Below are 17,320 nucleotides of genomic sequence, written 5' to 3'. Positions count from 1 at the left end.
AATGAGAGAGAGCACATGAGAGGGGGGAGGGTCAGAGGGAGAAGCAGGTTCCTTGCCGAGCAGGGAGCCCGATGCGGGACTCGATCCAGGGACTCCAGGATCATGACCTGAGCCGAAGGCAGTCGCCTAACCAACTGAGCCACCCAGGCGCCCTGTGATTCATCAGTCTTACACAATTCACAGCACTCACCAAAGCACATACCCTCCCCAATGTCCATCACCCAGCCACCCCACCCCTCCCACTCCACCACTCCAGCAACCCTCAGTTTGTTTCCTGAGATTAAGAGTGTCTTACGGTTTGTCTCCCTCTCTGGTTTTGTCTTGTTTCATTTTTCCCTCCCTTCCCCTATGATCCTCTGTCTTGTTTCTCAAATTCCTCATATCAGTGAGATCATATGATAATTGTCTTTCTCTGATTGACTTATTTTGCTTAGCATAATACCCTCTAGTTCCATCCACGTCATTGCAAATGGCAAGATGACCTCTTTTTTGATGGCTGCTTAATATTCCATTGTGTGTGTGTGTGTGTGTGTTATGTGTATGCACCCCAATTGTCAATGACAATTGACACACAGCTGCTCAGAATCTCATTTTACATTGCACACACACACACATATACATATACCACATCTTCTTTATCCATTCATCTGTTGATGGACATCTAAGCTTTTTCCATAGTTTGGCTATCATGGATATTGCTGCTCTAAACATTGGGGTGCACGTGCCCCTTCGGATCATTACATTTGTATCTTTGGGGTAAATACCCAGTAGTGAAATTGTCCATGTCAATTTAAATCTTATCCCTAAATCTTATAAAATGGAAATTTATCATATTTACAATTATAATTCAATTAACTCCCTTTCAGGTGGAAGGGTCATCTATTTAACTGGGCCCCTGACAAGATTTTTTGAGAAGTGATAGCTATTTAGACATGACATTTCTATGAATTTCTTTATTTCTTACTCAGCATGTGTATCTAATAATCTTGCTTTTCTATACCTATATTTTAATATCAATTCAAGATTTGGTTGAAGCTATTTCCCCTAGGGTATTACTTTATATAAAAATGAACATCACCAGGGAAAGTTGTAGAAAGTAGGAAAACACTATACAATTTTTATTCAAAATGGTCATGCCAAAAGTACACGCTTCACTCCCTAGAAATATATCCCTTTTGAATTGTACTTCCTTTAAATATTGCCAAACCTACAAAGATGATTATAATAATTAATCTGTTTCATATATAAATTGGTTTGTACATATAAAATGCTTGTTTTTGGATGCTTCCGAGGTGTGTCAAGGGAACAACATATTTTAACAATGGTAATCATTCCATGAGTCCCTAGTACCTGAAATATAAAAGTGGCTTAACTCAGTTTAACTTTACCATATGCAATATCAAATTTGTTGCTTTCCTATGGAAATTATTTTCACAACAATAAATGTTAGTTTGAAGTGGAAATATTTAGCAACTTCTAAATGATTTCGGGGGGGGAATAAAAAGTATTTTCATACCTGCTTTATGGCGGTTACTGTTATCACAAAGAATAATGGAAGTCCACTGGTAATTGGACTGGTAGGTGTATCAATCATAAGCTAGATTTACAACAACAAAAAAAGAATACAGAATATTAATATTTTTACATTGTATACATCACACTATTAACATCTAAAATCTCATACTTATTGGGAATTCTAAGAACACTATATAAAATGTGTATCATGGTCCAGAGTAAAAAACAGGACAGAGATATCATGCACACAGTTTAGTTCACAGTTTCACCAAGTTTATTTTGTTGGTTATTATATGAAGTTGGTAGAGTATCTAAATCTACTGCATACCCACAAATACTGCTAGAATGGACTCAGTCACCTCTCCCTTTTTAACAGAGTACTTAAGGTCTTTCTCCTCAGTATTTGCCTAGAAGCAGAGCTACAGCTGCTCAGAATCTCATTTTACATTTCTTTGCCCATCCTGGTAAATGCTGAAAAGTCTGTCAGCAATTTTTACACTGGAATTCAGAATAAATTCACCACTTAAGAAGAGAGAACAAGGAATGGGACTAGGAAAAGGATTTTTTTTTTCTACAGTGATTTTGTCACATCTACAGAGCCAGAGGGTAGAGCTCAGAAAATGATGCCGTAATTATGATCTAAATCAAACAACTGAGGTTTCAGTAAATTGCTGGAGAAGTAATTTTTGCAGTAATTATGTTTGGTTAGTTAAAAAATGGATCTAATGGTTTATTAATGTTCCTTTACCCTGAATAGGCCAATTATATTTGTTCTATTCCACAGACAAGCTGAATTCCTGATCTTAGCTAGTAATTTCACAAATGCATGTGCTAATGTGGACACGGTTAATATAAATTCTCACTTTTCAAAAAAAACCAAGCTGATGTTCTACTGACAGCAAATCAGAAGTTCCTTCTCTGTTTATGAAGGAAAGCAAATTTTTAAAAAAGTAAATGTTTCCTCAAGCTTTAATCACTTGACAATTTTTTTTTTCTGAAATTCCAGGTTCTATGAGAGAAAAGTTCAGTTTATACAAAAATTCAATGCCACACTGAAAGAGATTGCTAATGTATCATCAGAAAAGAATAACCCCTTTAAAAGAAAATGGCAATCACTATTTTTAAATTTTGACTTATACTCAAATTTTATAAGCTGTTACTCTTGACACTTTGATATTAGAGAAAAAAGGAACAATATGAAAATTAAGAAACTGTAAAAGAGTTCATAATGAATAGAGATTTAAGAAAATGGTCCCCAGAATAAAAATCTGTACTCATGGGGATACTTAAAAATTAAAATTAAAAAAAAAAATCTTAAAATAAAACTAAAATTTAAACTGAAAACAAAGGGAAAGCCAAAAAAAGATTTTCATGGACAAAGATGGTTCCGTAAGCAGAAATGTGCCAAAAACATGTGCTATATATTAAAAGCCAAAATATTTATGTTCTGAGGCAGAGCAACTGAAATGTAAAATTGGCTTTGATTATGGTTATCAACACCACAGCGTATCAGTGATGAAACAAAATAAAATTAATCTTAAAATTCATAGGCTATTTTTTAGAAATCTGCATGTGGTTTAAATCACAATATTCCCTGATTACAATGGGGAAGCTCTGCAGAAAAGAAAAAAAGATCCCATAGTCAAATAATTTAGAATGCAATGCAACTTTTCCCTGAAGATATAATTTTAGAAATCATTCTATATTGAGTGATAAAGCTTACCTGAACCAAAAATATAATAAGAAAATAAAAGTTTGCCACTCTTCTGAATTGTTCAAATAAATTTTTTGGAACAAAATTCCACACAGTATACTAAAAAAAAGAGAGAGATGGGTAAGTTAATATTTAAAATAATATACACTATATCAATGTAATAATAAGAAAAGTAAAATCAGATTTACTAAGTCCTTACACAAATGATGTAAATCTTGATGCTACTAAAACTATCTGGCTTTTAAGAGTTTCAGAACTTTTATTCTATACTTTTTTCTTTCTTATACTATTTATTGGCAATTTTAGTGTAATTTAAAAAGATGAGATAAACTGGAACCTACCAATTTTGCTATTAAATTCTTGATTTTTTAGGAGTTGGAGATGACAGATCTAAAACAACATTTAATAATTTATTTTGGACTCTGGTTACACAAAATTGAACTAATGTTAAAAATAAATAAGAGCTGATAAAAATGCTGACACTAGATACAATTTATTTTCTATTTTATGTAGCTCAATGTCAGAAATAAAGGAAATGGTATAATTATTTGATTATTCTTTGTTAAGTACAGAATATGGAAAAATAACCTAGAATGTGAAAAAGATTAAAAATACTTCACAAAAGTGATCACTAGTATAACCACCAAGAATATCTCATAAAGGCATAAAAATCTGTCACAATGTCAATTTTTAAAGTAAGACAGTCACTTAAATGACCTTGGATTAATCTCTCTGCACCCCACTTCGTGCCTCTATAACATGAGGAAAATGATAACCATAGTGTATAGGGTTGTTGTAAGGTTTACATGAGCTAATATATCTATGAAGCACTTAGGACAGAAACTGGCTCATATTAACCTCTATGTGTTTGTTGTTATATTACTAATAAGCATATAAGCCTATAATGCAATATTATAGGGGTAGGGTAAAACAGCACAAATTCTACTTGTGTCACTAACTGCTCACAACACTTCATATATGAAACAGGAAACACTTTGTAGCATTGTTACTTTATCCTATATACATTCTCTCAGTAGCATGTAAGATTCTTGAGGCTAGGGACATTGTTTTATTTACTGCTCTATCTCCAGCACTTACCACTACTACTCAGCACATAGTTGAAGATCAAAACTTTAGCAGAACAGATGAATACACACACAAACACACACACACATACATAAGGTTGAAATGAATTTTTTTTCAGATAACTATCCTATGTCAGGCAACGAAGCCTTAATGGTTATTGACGATTTTGAGATTTGTAAGGAGGCAGTTTTCCTACTTTTCTCTGGTGCAATTTAAGATGGTTCTAATTTCTGAATTTTCTTATTTGAAAAATTCACTTCATCAGTTGTTTGAGACCTGAAATGTCCTTTCCCATATGAATAATTTTATAAATAGAGTTAGGTTCCCAGAAGAGCCCACAAAAGCCTGTTTGACCCAAGGATATATAAGCAGTACGATACCTAACAACATTTCTCTCAGGTGAAATTATATTTTCAGTTCTACTAAAATATCTGAAACATATTTTCCTATGGTAGTGGTACCACCAGTGGCTCCAGAATCTGGGAGTGGGGAATATGTTCAGGGTTCTAGAGAGAAGAGATGTAGGTAGATGCTTTCTATTCACTGCTCAATGTGAACATATAAGATGGTAACTTTGGGTCATATCATCTCCAGCTGATCTTAACTGGAGTAAAAAGACAGTTGTCCCTATAGGGGTCAGAGTATTCCAGGTAACACCCTTAGTCACCAAATCAAATATATAAAATTTCACAGGAATCAAGTTGGCAACGTCCTAAGTTTACATCAATCTATTTAAATCATAACAGTGACAATATATTTTGTCTTCCAGAATCTCAAAAAGAACAAGTACAAAAATTGGAAGTACGGTAATTGATCTCAGGATATTTTCTTTGGCTAGTTCAATAACACATGGAAAAACTCAGAATAAATAATAATTTCTTATGAAAACTAGCTTACAAATATTAGGAATTGTTTCCAGGTTTTCTAAAATACAAATATATTAATAGACTGAATGAGGCTAAATTCTGTGCTTATCCTATCATATGTAGCGGAGGAACTATAGAATATTAAACAATATAAAAATATTATAAGAAAAAGAATGATTTATTACACTTTAAATTTTAGTTATTATGTAATAATGGTCAATAAAAATAAATTAGTATAACTTCTTTAGAGCTATATATATGACTATACAATTGACCTTTTTTCTCAAATTCTGACATTAGTAAGAAAAACAAAACATAGTTATGAAATTAAATCTTTTCCAACGAAGTTAAAATTTAAGATAAGGTAGTTACTATGGTAAATTAAACAGAGATATCATGTACCTACAATGTGCAAGACACTTGCACTATGAGAGAAACCAAGAATTTTTTTTTGTTTTTTGTTTTTTTTTTTCTTTTTAAAGATTTTATTTATTTATTTGACAGAGACAGTGAGAGCAGGAACACAAGCAGGGGGAGTGGGAGAGGGAGAAGCAGGCTTCCCGCCGAGCAGGGAGTCCGATGTGGGGCTCGATCCCAGGACTCTGGGATCATGACCTGAGCTGAAGGCAGACGCTTAACGACTGAGCCACCCAGGCACCCAAGAAGTTTTAATATTAGAGGAAATTAAGAACAAAATATCAATAGCTATATTCAAAGATTAAGTGATGGAATATATAGAGAATTAAAATGAAAAGCAGTCAGTGAGAGAAAAATTTAATGAAGAAGGTCATATTTGACATGGGCTTTAAAAGGTAAATATTCAATAGGCTGAAAATAGGGGGCAATTATTATTTTTTTTTTTTTTAAGATTTTTATTTATTTATTGACAGAGAGAGACACAGCAAAAGAGGGAACACCAGCAGGGGGAGTGGGAGAGGGAGAAGCAGGCTTCCCGCCGAGCAGGGAGCCCAATGCGGGGCTCGATCCCAGGACCCTGGGATCATGACCTGAGCCGAAGGCAGACGCCCAATGCCTGAGCCACCCAGGCGCAATAGGGGGCAATTAGAGGGAGACCATTTCAGGAAAAAAACACAGCATGAACACAGGCAGAGAGGAGGAAAGTTCATCATGACTTTGTGGGATAGAAAATAATACAGTATAGAAGAGTTTAAGGGAATAATAAGGGAGTAGAAAGGTAGTTAAAAGAGAATTTAGAAAAAGTCAGCCCCATTTATGGTCAGGAAGAAATGGACACTGTCTATATAAATACCTAGATTCCTGAATCTGTGGTCAAAAACATGAATTTTATATTTCCATAAAAACATGAAATCTACAATCTCTGCAGGAACATAAAATCTACATTTAAAAAATGTGGTTATCAACATGACATCACAGCAAATCACAGTAGTAGGGAAGTTCAACACGGGCTTATGGAATAGCAGGTAATCTAGTTTGGAAGGAGTATGAGAAAGCATTAGTGGAATAATAAGGTAGTAATGAGAGAGAGAGTCCTCATATGCTAAAAAAAAAAAAAAAGGAATGTTTATTTAAATATCTACATTTTTGAAACTGTGGTCAAAAACAATAAACCTAATACTGCTGCATTGAATACAATCATATAAAGATATTTAATCCCAAAAGTTTTCCAGGACACTCAGCTTTCAATACTGGCAGAGGACTAAAGTGGTCCTGTAACTCCCAGCAGATAAGAATTACAAAAACTAGATTTTAAAAATGGATCCTGGAAAGTATCCAAAATATAGATAGAAACTGGAAGAGAGTTTAATTTTAAAAAATGTAAATGGAGGGAATATGAATTGTGAACTATGGCTTCTTACCCTACAGATACTATCCAACTCTCAAACCTATGGCAGCAAACAGTAGGGAAAAACTACACCCTTACTACAAAATATGACAGAGATTTGAGTTTAGGACTGGAAAGGTAGATGGACATTTAAGGGGAAAATACTGGTAGTGAAAGAACCATGCAAGGAAAATGACCCAAATTCAGAATGTAAATTGTCCAAACCTAGGCTGACAGCTGAACTCTGCACCAAAAACAAATGAACTGCTGATATACGCAACAACAAAGATGAATCTCAGGATTACTGTTACATCAAAGAAGCCAAACACAGAAGACTCACACTATATGACTGAGTTTATATGAAATTCAGACAAAACTATAGTTATAGAAAACAGATCAGTGGTTGCTAGTGCTAGAGGTGAAGAGGAGGAGGACTGGCTGTTAATTTTTTAGTGATGGATATATTCTATATCTTGATTTGTGATGGTCACATGTTATATATACATTTATCAAAATTCATCAAATTGTACACTTAAAATTGGTGAATTTTAGTGTATTTAAATTAGACCCAAATTAAAAAAAAAACTTAAAATTTTTAAGAAGGACTTTTTTTTTTTTTTAAAGATTCTACTTATTTTTATTATTTGAGAGAGTATGCGTGCACTACAAAGATGCTTCTGAAGGTGATCTATTAAGCAACAGCAATGATCTAAGGAGAACTTTACCCTTAGTCTCTTTAATTCACATCCTCTCTAACTGCACTGTCCAATAGGTAACCACTAGTTGCATATGGCTGACATTTAATTTAAAATAAATTAAAATTTAAAAAGTAGCTTCTTCAGTGGCATTAGCCACATTTCAAGGCCTAACTAGCTCTATATAGCTACTGGCTATCATAGCAGACAGCACAGAAAACATTTCCTCCATCATGAGAGAAAAGTCTATTGGGACAGCATGACCCTGTAATCTTCAGTTTCAAGATAAACTAAGACAACTTAAAAATGTCATAGAAAGGGGCGCCTGGGTGGCTCAGTCAGTTAAGCAGCTGCCTTCGGCTCAGGTCATGACCTCGGGGTCCTGGGATCGAGCCCTGCATCAGGCTCTCTGCTCAGCGGTGAGTCTGCTTCTCCCTCTCCCTCTCTGATCTCTCTCTTTTGCTCTCTTTCAAATAAAATATTTCAAAAAAAAAGTCATAGAAAAAAAAAATGAAACAAGGAAGAATATGTGAGTGAAGCAGTACCTTGGTACTATTAAATGTTTACAGAAGAGTGGTAAAATTGGAGGAAGTCAGGCTTTAATGTCATATAGAACTGAGTGCAAACTCCAATCTTGTCACTTACTAGTGCACAACCCTAGGTAAATTATTTCCCAACACTTTAATTGAAGAAACAAATATAAAATGAGCATAACGCTTGGCAAAAGCTACCTCAAAGTTGTAAGAATTAAATGATATGAGATGTACCTAACATAGTGACTGGCACATAGTATAAATATTAGTTCCTCAGTTTAATTGCAACTAAGGATAATTTTTGGTGTGTTAGTTAACTGGTATTAACAATTGGCAACTCCTTTTACTTTACAGTTCACAATTTTGGTTAAAGATAAATTTGCCACAACCATGTCCTTGAATTTTTAAGGATATAAATGTATACTAGAATATACAAATCACTTTTCAAACAAAATGGAACATATCTATAGTTTTAATATTAAGTGTTAATGCTTACCTTAGATGAAATGATCCGGTTATCTATAAATTTCTGAGGTGTGTAAAGGCCATTCTGAGGAAACCTGTTGGCTATGTAAATGGTTCTTGTGTCACTTTGATGTGGTGGGTCAAAACCCTAAGACCAAGCAAAAGAAAAATAATGATCAATAAGTTTAGTTGTTATGATTCTTTACTGTTGGTTTTATTTAACTAATCAGATTACACATATTATTACTAGACTTGCATATAGGCTCAATCTATCTAATTATTAGCAAAGTTAAACCATGTATTTTTTTCTTTCTCAGGTAAACTAGTATATTATTCTCAAGTATAAATTAACAAGGTAATACACCTGGTAATGAAAAATGATCCATACTCTGTTAGAAATGCTACCATAAGGGGAAAAAAAGTCATATAGAAGATTTACAGAAGCATCTGAGGATAAGACTTCTTTCCTTCCCTTTCATTCGTGTGGGTTCCTTGCCTTGCTTCTTAATACGGATTCCTACTCAGTGATGTGGAAATCCTGTGTAGTGATGGCCTAGCCAGCACCTATCACATCTGATGACAAAGGTTTATTATTTTATTTCTTCCACACCCAGATCAACTTGGTTTCAAAGAGCTTTGATCCCACAGGCCTCACAATGCACTGGGTAGGGTCTTGCCCAGATTCATTCCACATAATCATCTCTTTGTGCTAGTTATATTATCAATCAAATCCCTGAAATATGGATATATAATTCTGGCCTGAAAATTAGGAAACCATCTCTCAAGGTACATTTAGTAATGATCTCCAATGTAAAAGTTTTCACTGGAACAAGAATACTGACACTTTATTCCCACAGTATTTTACTATTTTCCTAGGTGACAAGTGAATCTTCAATAATCCTCTGGCAGATCTTGGGATCCTTTGACAGGCTGAAAGCAATGACCAAAAGCAAGGCCTTTTTCGGGGGGTTCTATCTGGCAATGATTTGAAATTTCTCAGATTTTCATTTTTTTCATGGTGGTCAATGGCTATTTACTACTGCTACTAAATTACTAAAAAGTTAACTAAAGTTGGTATTCTGGATCCACTTGTAGATATTAAGGACTCTAATTTAGTAATCTACTAAGTGATGTGGCTGCCATTCAACGCTTAGCATCCCTGTAAAATTTCCATTAAGCACATACATACACAGACAGTGGAAATTCCCATATTACCTAGAGGTCTATTTTTGTTTAGTACATCAGAATATCAACAGTGCTATCTATAGGTTTCAACTTCTGTTATTCTTAGTTTAAAAAAATTTATTCTGTGATCTTAGAAATAGCTAGTACAAGACTGTGAAAATTAAATGCATTTGTATGCTCCATAAAAAAACCATGAAGTTTCATTTTATTTGTTCATGCTATTTATAGTGATGACCACATTTTGTGGATGTGAATGTGCCATTATGTGTCTGATTTCAAAATCAGTTTCTTCAAAGATAAAATGTGGCATGCATATTTATCTTCCTCATAAATTTTCCTTTAAACATTTCATAATTGTTCCCTATAATAACTCATGGGAAAAAGGCAGGTCTCAAAACTGGAGTTGGAACTCATTGCTCTATCTAGAATATTGCAATCATCTTATAGATATATGCCATTATCCATTCAACAAATATTTATTGAGTTTAAGTACCATGTGAATCCATGTAGGATTCTGTGATTTGTTAATTACTCAAGCAAATCACAATATGCTCCAACTCAATAAATAAAAATGAATGAACAAAGAGTTTACATGCTACTGCTATAATCTGTGGCTGTATTTCTCAAAGGAGGTTCAGATGAAGTTTTCCAGTAAAGTTCATAAAGTTACAAGAGGGACAGACACACAGGTAACTGGAACATTAGACCGCATGAGGCATATTTATTCCACATCCACTCTGTAACCATGTAAAAATAATAGTAAGTTACATACCATGTATGTAAGCTTTTGGGATAAATTAAATTAAAAAAAGTAAATTTGTGGTTCTGAAAGAATATATAAATCTTTTTTTTTTTAAGACAGCGAGCAAGTGCATGTGCATGTGTGTTCACGTGAGGGTGGAACAGAGGGAGAGGGAGAAAGAATCTTAAGCAGGCTCCCATGCTCTGTGTGGAGCCTGATGCAAGGCTCGATCTCATGACCCTGAGATCATGACCTGAAATGAAATTGATAGTCAGATGACTACTGACTGAGCCACCCAGGTGCTCAAGAATATATAAATCTTTAAGAAGATGTCAAGACAAGTGAGACTGAGAACCACTGATGAATTTTATTTTTCGCTAAATTCCACCATGACTGGAATGTATTACTATGTACATCTAAAGTGACGAAACAAAAAGCCAAAGACTCCCCCAAATTACATATGTTATTTATATATTGCAACACCTCATTCATGACTTTCTAGGAAGCAAATACTCATCCTTCTCCATTCATCTCTACTGGCTGTACCAGTAATCACATACTAAAGTTTGAAACTCCTTAGATTTCTACAATTATTTCAAGGGGATATACTGAAATGTTTTAAAAATAAAATCAATTTTAAATTAAAATGAATTTTAAATGCAGAATCACTATATTCCAAAATATCATAATTTAACATAATTCCAAAAGGAGAATGATGAGTTTTTCCTTATTCTATAACATCCACTTATACATTTTCAGTTTTTTCAGTTGTAATTAATATACATCTCAATCATTTTATAATCAATGGTATGCCTATAGGTGTGGGTATTTTTTTTTCCCACACAAAATAGTTAAATTTTATATTTATGACGGTATAAATTTTATATTTGGGACAACTAGATATCCCTTATGGAAAAACCCTCTAACTTTAGTTCATTAGCATCACCTTCTCTGCAACAAATTAAGTCAGCCACAAGCAATAAAAATAAAAGAATAAAATTGTCCAAAAATTTAAAAAATTACTTAGAGCAGGATCCATAAATGGGCTTCAGGTCTGTGAATCTCTGAAACTGTATGCAAATTTGCATAACGTGCATTTTTCTGATGAGAGTGAGCACAGGTTTCACTGGTTTTTCATGATGTAAAGAAGCTTAAAACCACTTACCTACTTTACTTGCTTTATAGTCAGTACTCCATCTCAATATTGCAGATTTTAAAAGAGAATCTATGTTTCAATAACACCTCTACTCTTTTTAAAAGCAGTCTAAACAAACATTGTATCAAAAGTAACTGTACAGCTATACTGTTAGTGTGAGGTTCAAGTATTCCATGCTTTTCTAGCAAGGATTAACTGCAAGTCATGGCACTGAGAAAGAAATACAGTCTGAACTTCCTAATCACTAGGTCAAGGCTACATGCCAGGGTTGGCACACATTACATTTTCTGTTGTCATCTCAGACTACCCATTCACACCTTTAACTCCTTGGTGCTAGCCTGCTTCGTTCTCCTCTGATTTCATCTTGCCCTGGGCAAAGAAACCAGGATAGATTAATGCTATTCTAGTCACCCTGATTCTATTTTAATTCCTGCTAAAAAGTAGCATCTATGCTTTGGAAGCACACAAATTTAAACTATTTAAAAATAAAAAACTCTCATATTCTATGAAAGTATGAAATTCAAAACCTCTTTTCAGTCTGAATTTGTGAGCATATGTTAAAGTCACAGGTATTAAAAAAAAAGTGAGTAAGGTAGCAAAAATCTCAGGATGGCTTCTTGGGGAAGAACTGACAACAAACAGGATTGGTTTGAAAAGAGACTCCTTTTGTAACCACAAACTGATGAGACCTAGGGAAACCAAACTAGTAAACAGCTTTGTAATTTTTAGAAGTTAGTCTTTGGCACACAGCAGCACCTAGAAATGAATCATAACATTTTACATTTTCATACCAACTATACCAGCCTCTCCATAATCTTAAAAGCTCAAAGATTTTATGAAAAATACAAACATTACAAATAAAAGCACTAACAAGAGACTAAAACCATAGTCCTATAATTAAAATTGTTACACTTCTTTAACATAACTAAGAAAACATCATCTTTAGGGTTCACAGTGATCAAAGTAAATTTGTGCTTCTTATTCTTATGTGATTTATTTACTCTAAAATATAAAGAAAAAAGCTTCAAAACAAACCACACACCAAAAAACCCACCAAAACTCCAAAAACAAAAAAAGAATCTTCAGAGTCAAAACTTCAATACCACTTTTATTAAAATATATGAACAAAAGTTTTATGTCACATACTTTATTATATGACAGAAAGTAATTTTTGTTGGCTGTATGCTACAATGTACAAAGGCACATGAAAATGGCCTAGCAAAAATGTAATGATACTGGGAAAGAATGATTTAGTGTATTTTATCAAATCTATAAACTTAATTGTGAATTACTGTTTACTGGACATAGACTTTAAATAAAATACACCTATATGAAGGTACGGTAACAGCAAGATAATTTTACACTGTTAACAGAAAGGAAGGTGACAGAGAGTAACTTAAAATGCCCGTGATATAAACAAACACAATAATTAAACATTTTTATTTCATGTTATATAATTTTCATTTTAGGACTTAAGGTTGTTTGCCATCAAACCAGTCTGGGCTTCTAGGAACTTTGGCTTACTGCAATGGTGGGTTAGGACTGGCTTTCTAACTATATGATAAAAATTTACAGTGATCTTTGACTCAAATTCTTAAATCATCTGTCAATGCTTTACTACAGGAAGCTCATCTCTGATGGTTTTATTACTTCCCAAACTTGATTTCCTATACACCTCCAGCAAAAGCCTCTTCATCCTTCAAGTTTCAGCTTAAGAGTTTCCTTCTCAGTGGAGTTTTACCTGACACTCCTTTTTCCCCAGAAAAAAGGGAAGGCACCTGTTATTTATTATGCTCACCAAACCTTTTGCACACTTTCATTATGGATTTTATTAAACGGAATAGTAATTGCTTGTCTGTATATCCATCTCCCCCTCCAGACTGAAGATTCTTAAAGGCAGCATGTACCAATTAATTACTTAATGAATATTTACTGAATGGGCTAAATTCTCTAGTTTTGAGGTTCCTGGTTTAGTTTTTAAATATCTTTAACAACTTTTCTACCAAATTAAATTTAAATTCAATGATATTTAAATGAAAACAGAAAAACTTTAAAAGTGATTCTGCAAAGTGAAATCTACTATTACTAGTAAAAGAAAGGCTCATAAGAAGCTTTTCATTTTGCTGTTCCTAGATTTATCTTATTCTCATCAAAGCCGTTTGTTAAAGCTTTACTGTTGATTGGGGTTCATTTCTGGATGTCAAAGAAACCAAATTCTATTAGGGAAATGCAAATCAAAACCACAATGAGATACCACCTACCACCCATCAGGATGGCTATTATCAGAAAAAAACCCACACCAAAACAGAAAACAATTAGTACTGGCAAGAACGTGGAGAAATTGGAATACTTGTGCATTGCCAGCAGTAATGTAAAAGTGGTATAGCCTCAGTGGAAATATGGAAACTCTTCAAAAAAAGTAAATACAGAATAATCATATATGATCCATCAATTCCACTTGTGGGTACATACTCAAAAGACATGAAACCAGAGCCTTGAACAGATATTTGTATACCCATGTTCAAGGCAGTATTATTCACAATATCCAAAAGGTGGAAGCAACACAAGTGTTCATCAACAGATGAATGGATAAACAACATATGGCACATATGCACAACGAGCTATTATTCAGCCTTAAAAAAGGAAATTCTGACACATGCTACAGCATGGATATACCTGAAAGACATTATGCTAAGTGAAATAAGCCTGTCACAAAAGAAAAATACTGTATGATTCCTCTTTTTTAAAAGATTTATTTATTTGAGAGAGCGCGCGCGCATATCCACACACGAGCAGGGGGAGGGACAAAGGGAGAGGAAGAGAGAGAATCTCCGGCAGACTCCCTGTTTAGTAGGGAGCCCAACATAGGGCTCAATCCCACAACCCTGAGATCATGACCTGAGCCGAAACCAAGAGTCACTTAACCGACTGAGCCACCCAGGTGCCCCCGTATGATTCCTCTTATACAAGAAATAGCCAAATTCAGTCAGCCAGCTGTTTAGTGAATGCGAGCATAGGGAGTTTGTGTTTAAAGGTTACAGAGTTTCAGTTTGGGAAGATAAAAAAGTTCAGGACATGGATGGTGGTGATGGCTGCACAACAATGTGAATGTACTTAATGCTACAGAACTGTAGACTTAAAAATGGTTAAAATGATAAATTTTATGTTATATATCTATTACCACAATTAAAATATCAATTAAAAAAATCAATTTCATCCATATGAAATTTTCTGATGGATTAGAAGAGTCCTATTTGGTCGTAATTCAATCATTATAATAATGAATGTCTTTTGTTTGTTAGACTGGTGATTTCCATGTATGGCAACAGAGACATTTATAATAAAAATAAATGTGTGAGGCTGTTTTAGTTTAGATCAAATTTAAAAATCATAGACTAAAAACCCTAAATTTGATTTTTTTGTTGCTGTTCTGCCTATCAGGTTGGACACTGACTAGACAAGAAGTGAAACTGGTAAATCTTCTGTGGTATCCAAATTAGAGACAGATGGGTAAAAAGAAATTTCTTTCTTTTTTTAGTGCACGCGTGTGCACGCGCACGGGACAGAAAGAGAGCGAGAGAGCGCGCACACACATGTGACCAAGGGGAAGGGCAAAGAGAGGAAAGATTCTTAAGCAGGCTCCGCATGGAGCCTGACATGGGGCTCTATCTCAATACCCTGAGACCATGACCTGAGCCGAGATCAAGAGTCCAATGCTTAACTGACTGAGCCACCCAGGTGCCCCTAAAAAGAAATTTCTACACAGGTTTCTCACATACTTCCGAGCCTTCTTCTCCCCTCACAATCATACACAGCAGTAGCAATGAAGATGGCTTATAGGTAGGTCCTCCTTAGAATATCAGAAGCAATGAGTTATAACTGAGACAGGCTGGAGACATGTTGTCAGTCAAAAAACAGATCTTTTACACAGTATATCCAAAGTTTAATAAAAATATCAAGCACAAAGACACAACCACAAAATTCTAAACAACAACATGAAAAAGCATACTGAAGTCAAAGATCAGAGAAACAGGGTGAATCCTATTTAGTTATTTAGGAAAGAACTGGCACAGCCACCCCAACTTCTAGCAACCATCACCCTCATCAGGCAGCAGCCATCAACACCCAGGCAAGACCCTTCACCAGCAAAAAGATTACGACTTGCTGAAAGCTGAGACTATTGTTAGCATTTTTTAGCAATAAAGCATTTTTAAACAGAGGTATGTACATAGCTTTTTTAGACATATACTGCTGCAAACTTAATATAGTATAAACATGAATTTTATATGCACTAGGAAACCAAAAAATTCATTCGACTTGCTGTATTGTGATACTCCCTTTATTATGTGCGGGGCTCTGGAACTGAACCCACAACATCTCCAAGGTATGCCTGTGCACTACACTTTCACAGCAGTCTGCATTAGTGGCCATGGATTCACAATGATGATACCATTTGATTATTATGTCTACTGACATCATGACTGCACATTCACATACTGTAACAGGTATTATTTAATAAGTGTATTTCTTTATTTTTCCTTCATATAACAACTTCAGTTTTGATGTTGATTTTTTAAAGAAGTTATTAAGTAGTCAGTCAGGTTATGTATTTAAACTTTAACACAGGATAAGAAGGGATGAAGCATTTATAAAATATTTGTTAGGGTCTGAAAGGGTGGAAAAGCAACTAGGTACTTGGGAGACCAAAATATAAGTTATAAGTATTCACTGTTTTGGGTCTATAACAGAATCCCTTAAGTTAGAAGCTGCTGCTTTTACCATGAGCAGCAGTACAGTATAGCCAGTATTCATACTAGGAAACCACAACAAGTATTTCCAAGTACAGATTTAAACAGGGTAATGTATTAGGTAAAAAATTATAAACAATAACAACATAAAAATATATTGAAGTTAAAGAACAGAGATGCTAAGTGAATCCTACTTAGCTATTTAGACAAGAATTGAAACAAAGAGTAGAAAACAGCAGGGTAGAAAAATGATAATTACCTTATTAATTTTATATTGCTGGGAACCTGAGAAACATGAAGAAAATAAAACATGTCCATACAAGGTAAAACAAACAGGACCCAGCAAATCTTAAAACTATTGTTACAAAAATTTGAAAATTAAACTTTAAGCAGAGAAATTATTATTTCGCAACACTGGGTCCAACTGACATAATTCTAAAAATTTATTTTTAAAAAAACACAAGAGTATTTTAGCTTATTTTCAGTTCTTCCAGGGAGCAAGCAGTTCATTTACCTTGCATAATGACTATTAAAATTGTACTGCTGATCTGCAATTCTTGACTTCTACATGTAATGAAAAGAATTTACTTTAGCATGCAAAGAGTATTTGAGCACTTTCTATGTGCTCTGTAGTAAGCTAAGGACCACAGGTGATAAAAATAGATGACTTGGTCCCTGCCCACTTGGAGTTGATAAAACCTTAGTGATTTGGCCTTATTTACCTCAGATATCACCTAACTTCCTATTTCTACTCACGTATTTAAGATCAGACTAGAATTATTTTCTGATTTCAACATGGGACTCCCTGCAT

The 17,320-nt window shown here is 34.2% G+C and overlaps 1 protein-coding gene and 1 long non-coding RNA gene across 3 annotated transcripts in view; both read right to left on the bottom strand.

Moving 5' to 3' along the window:
• Nucleotides 1-17,320, bottom strand: part of LOC115944840 (uncharacterized) — a 325,497-nt gene that overhangs the window by 242,948 nt on the left and 65,229 nt on the right. The gene's annotated exons all lie outside the window — the stretch shown is intronic.
• The window catches only part of ATP11B (ATPase phospholipid transporting 11B (putative)), a 117,260-nt gene that overhangs the window by 83,594 nt on the left and 16,346 nt on the right, over nt 1-17,320 (bottom strand). For both annotated transcript variants that reach the window (XM_031041144.2, XM_006745182.3), the window contains exons 2-4: nt 8,710-8,826; nt 3,239-3,328; nt 1,517-1,597 (exon numbers count right to left, since the gene is read on the bottom strand). In XM_031041144.2, the coding sequence (XP_030897004.1) occupies nt 1,517-1,597; nt 3,239-3,328; nt 8,710-8,826 (288 nt within the window). The remainder of the gene's footprint in view (nt 1-1,516; nt 1,598-3,238; nt 3,329-8,709; nt 8,827-17,320) is intronic.

Source organism: Leptonychotes weddellii, chromosome 1 (assembly GCF_054177405.1).
Source record: "Leptonychotes weddellii isolate Sample4059 chromosome 1, ASM5417740v2, whole genome shotgun sequence".
NCBI lineage: Eukaryota > Metazoa > Chordata > Mammalia > Carnivora > Phocidae > Leptonychotes > Leptonychotes weddellii.
This window is presented reverse-complemented; position numbering and strand designations above follow the sequence as displayed.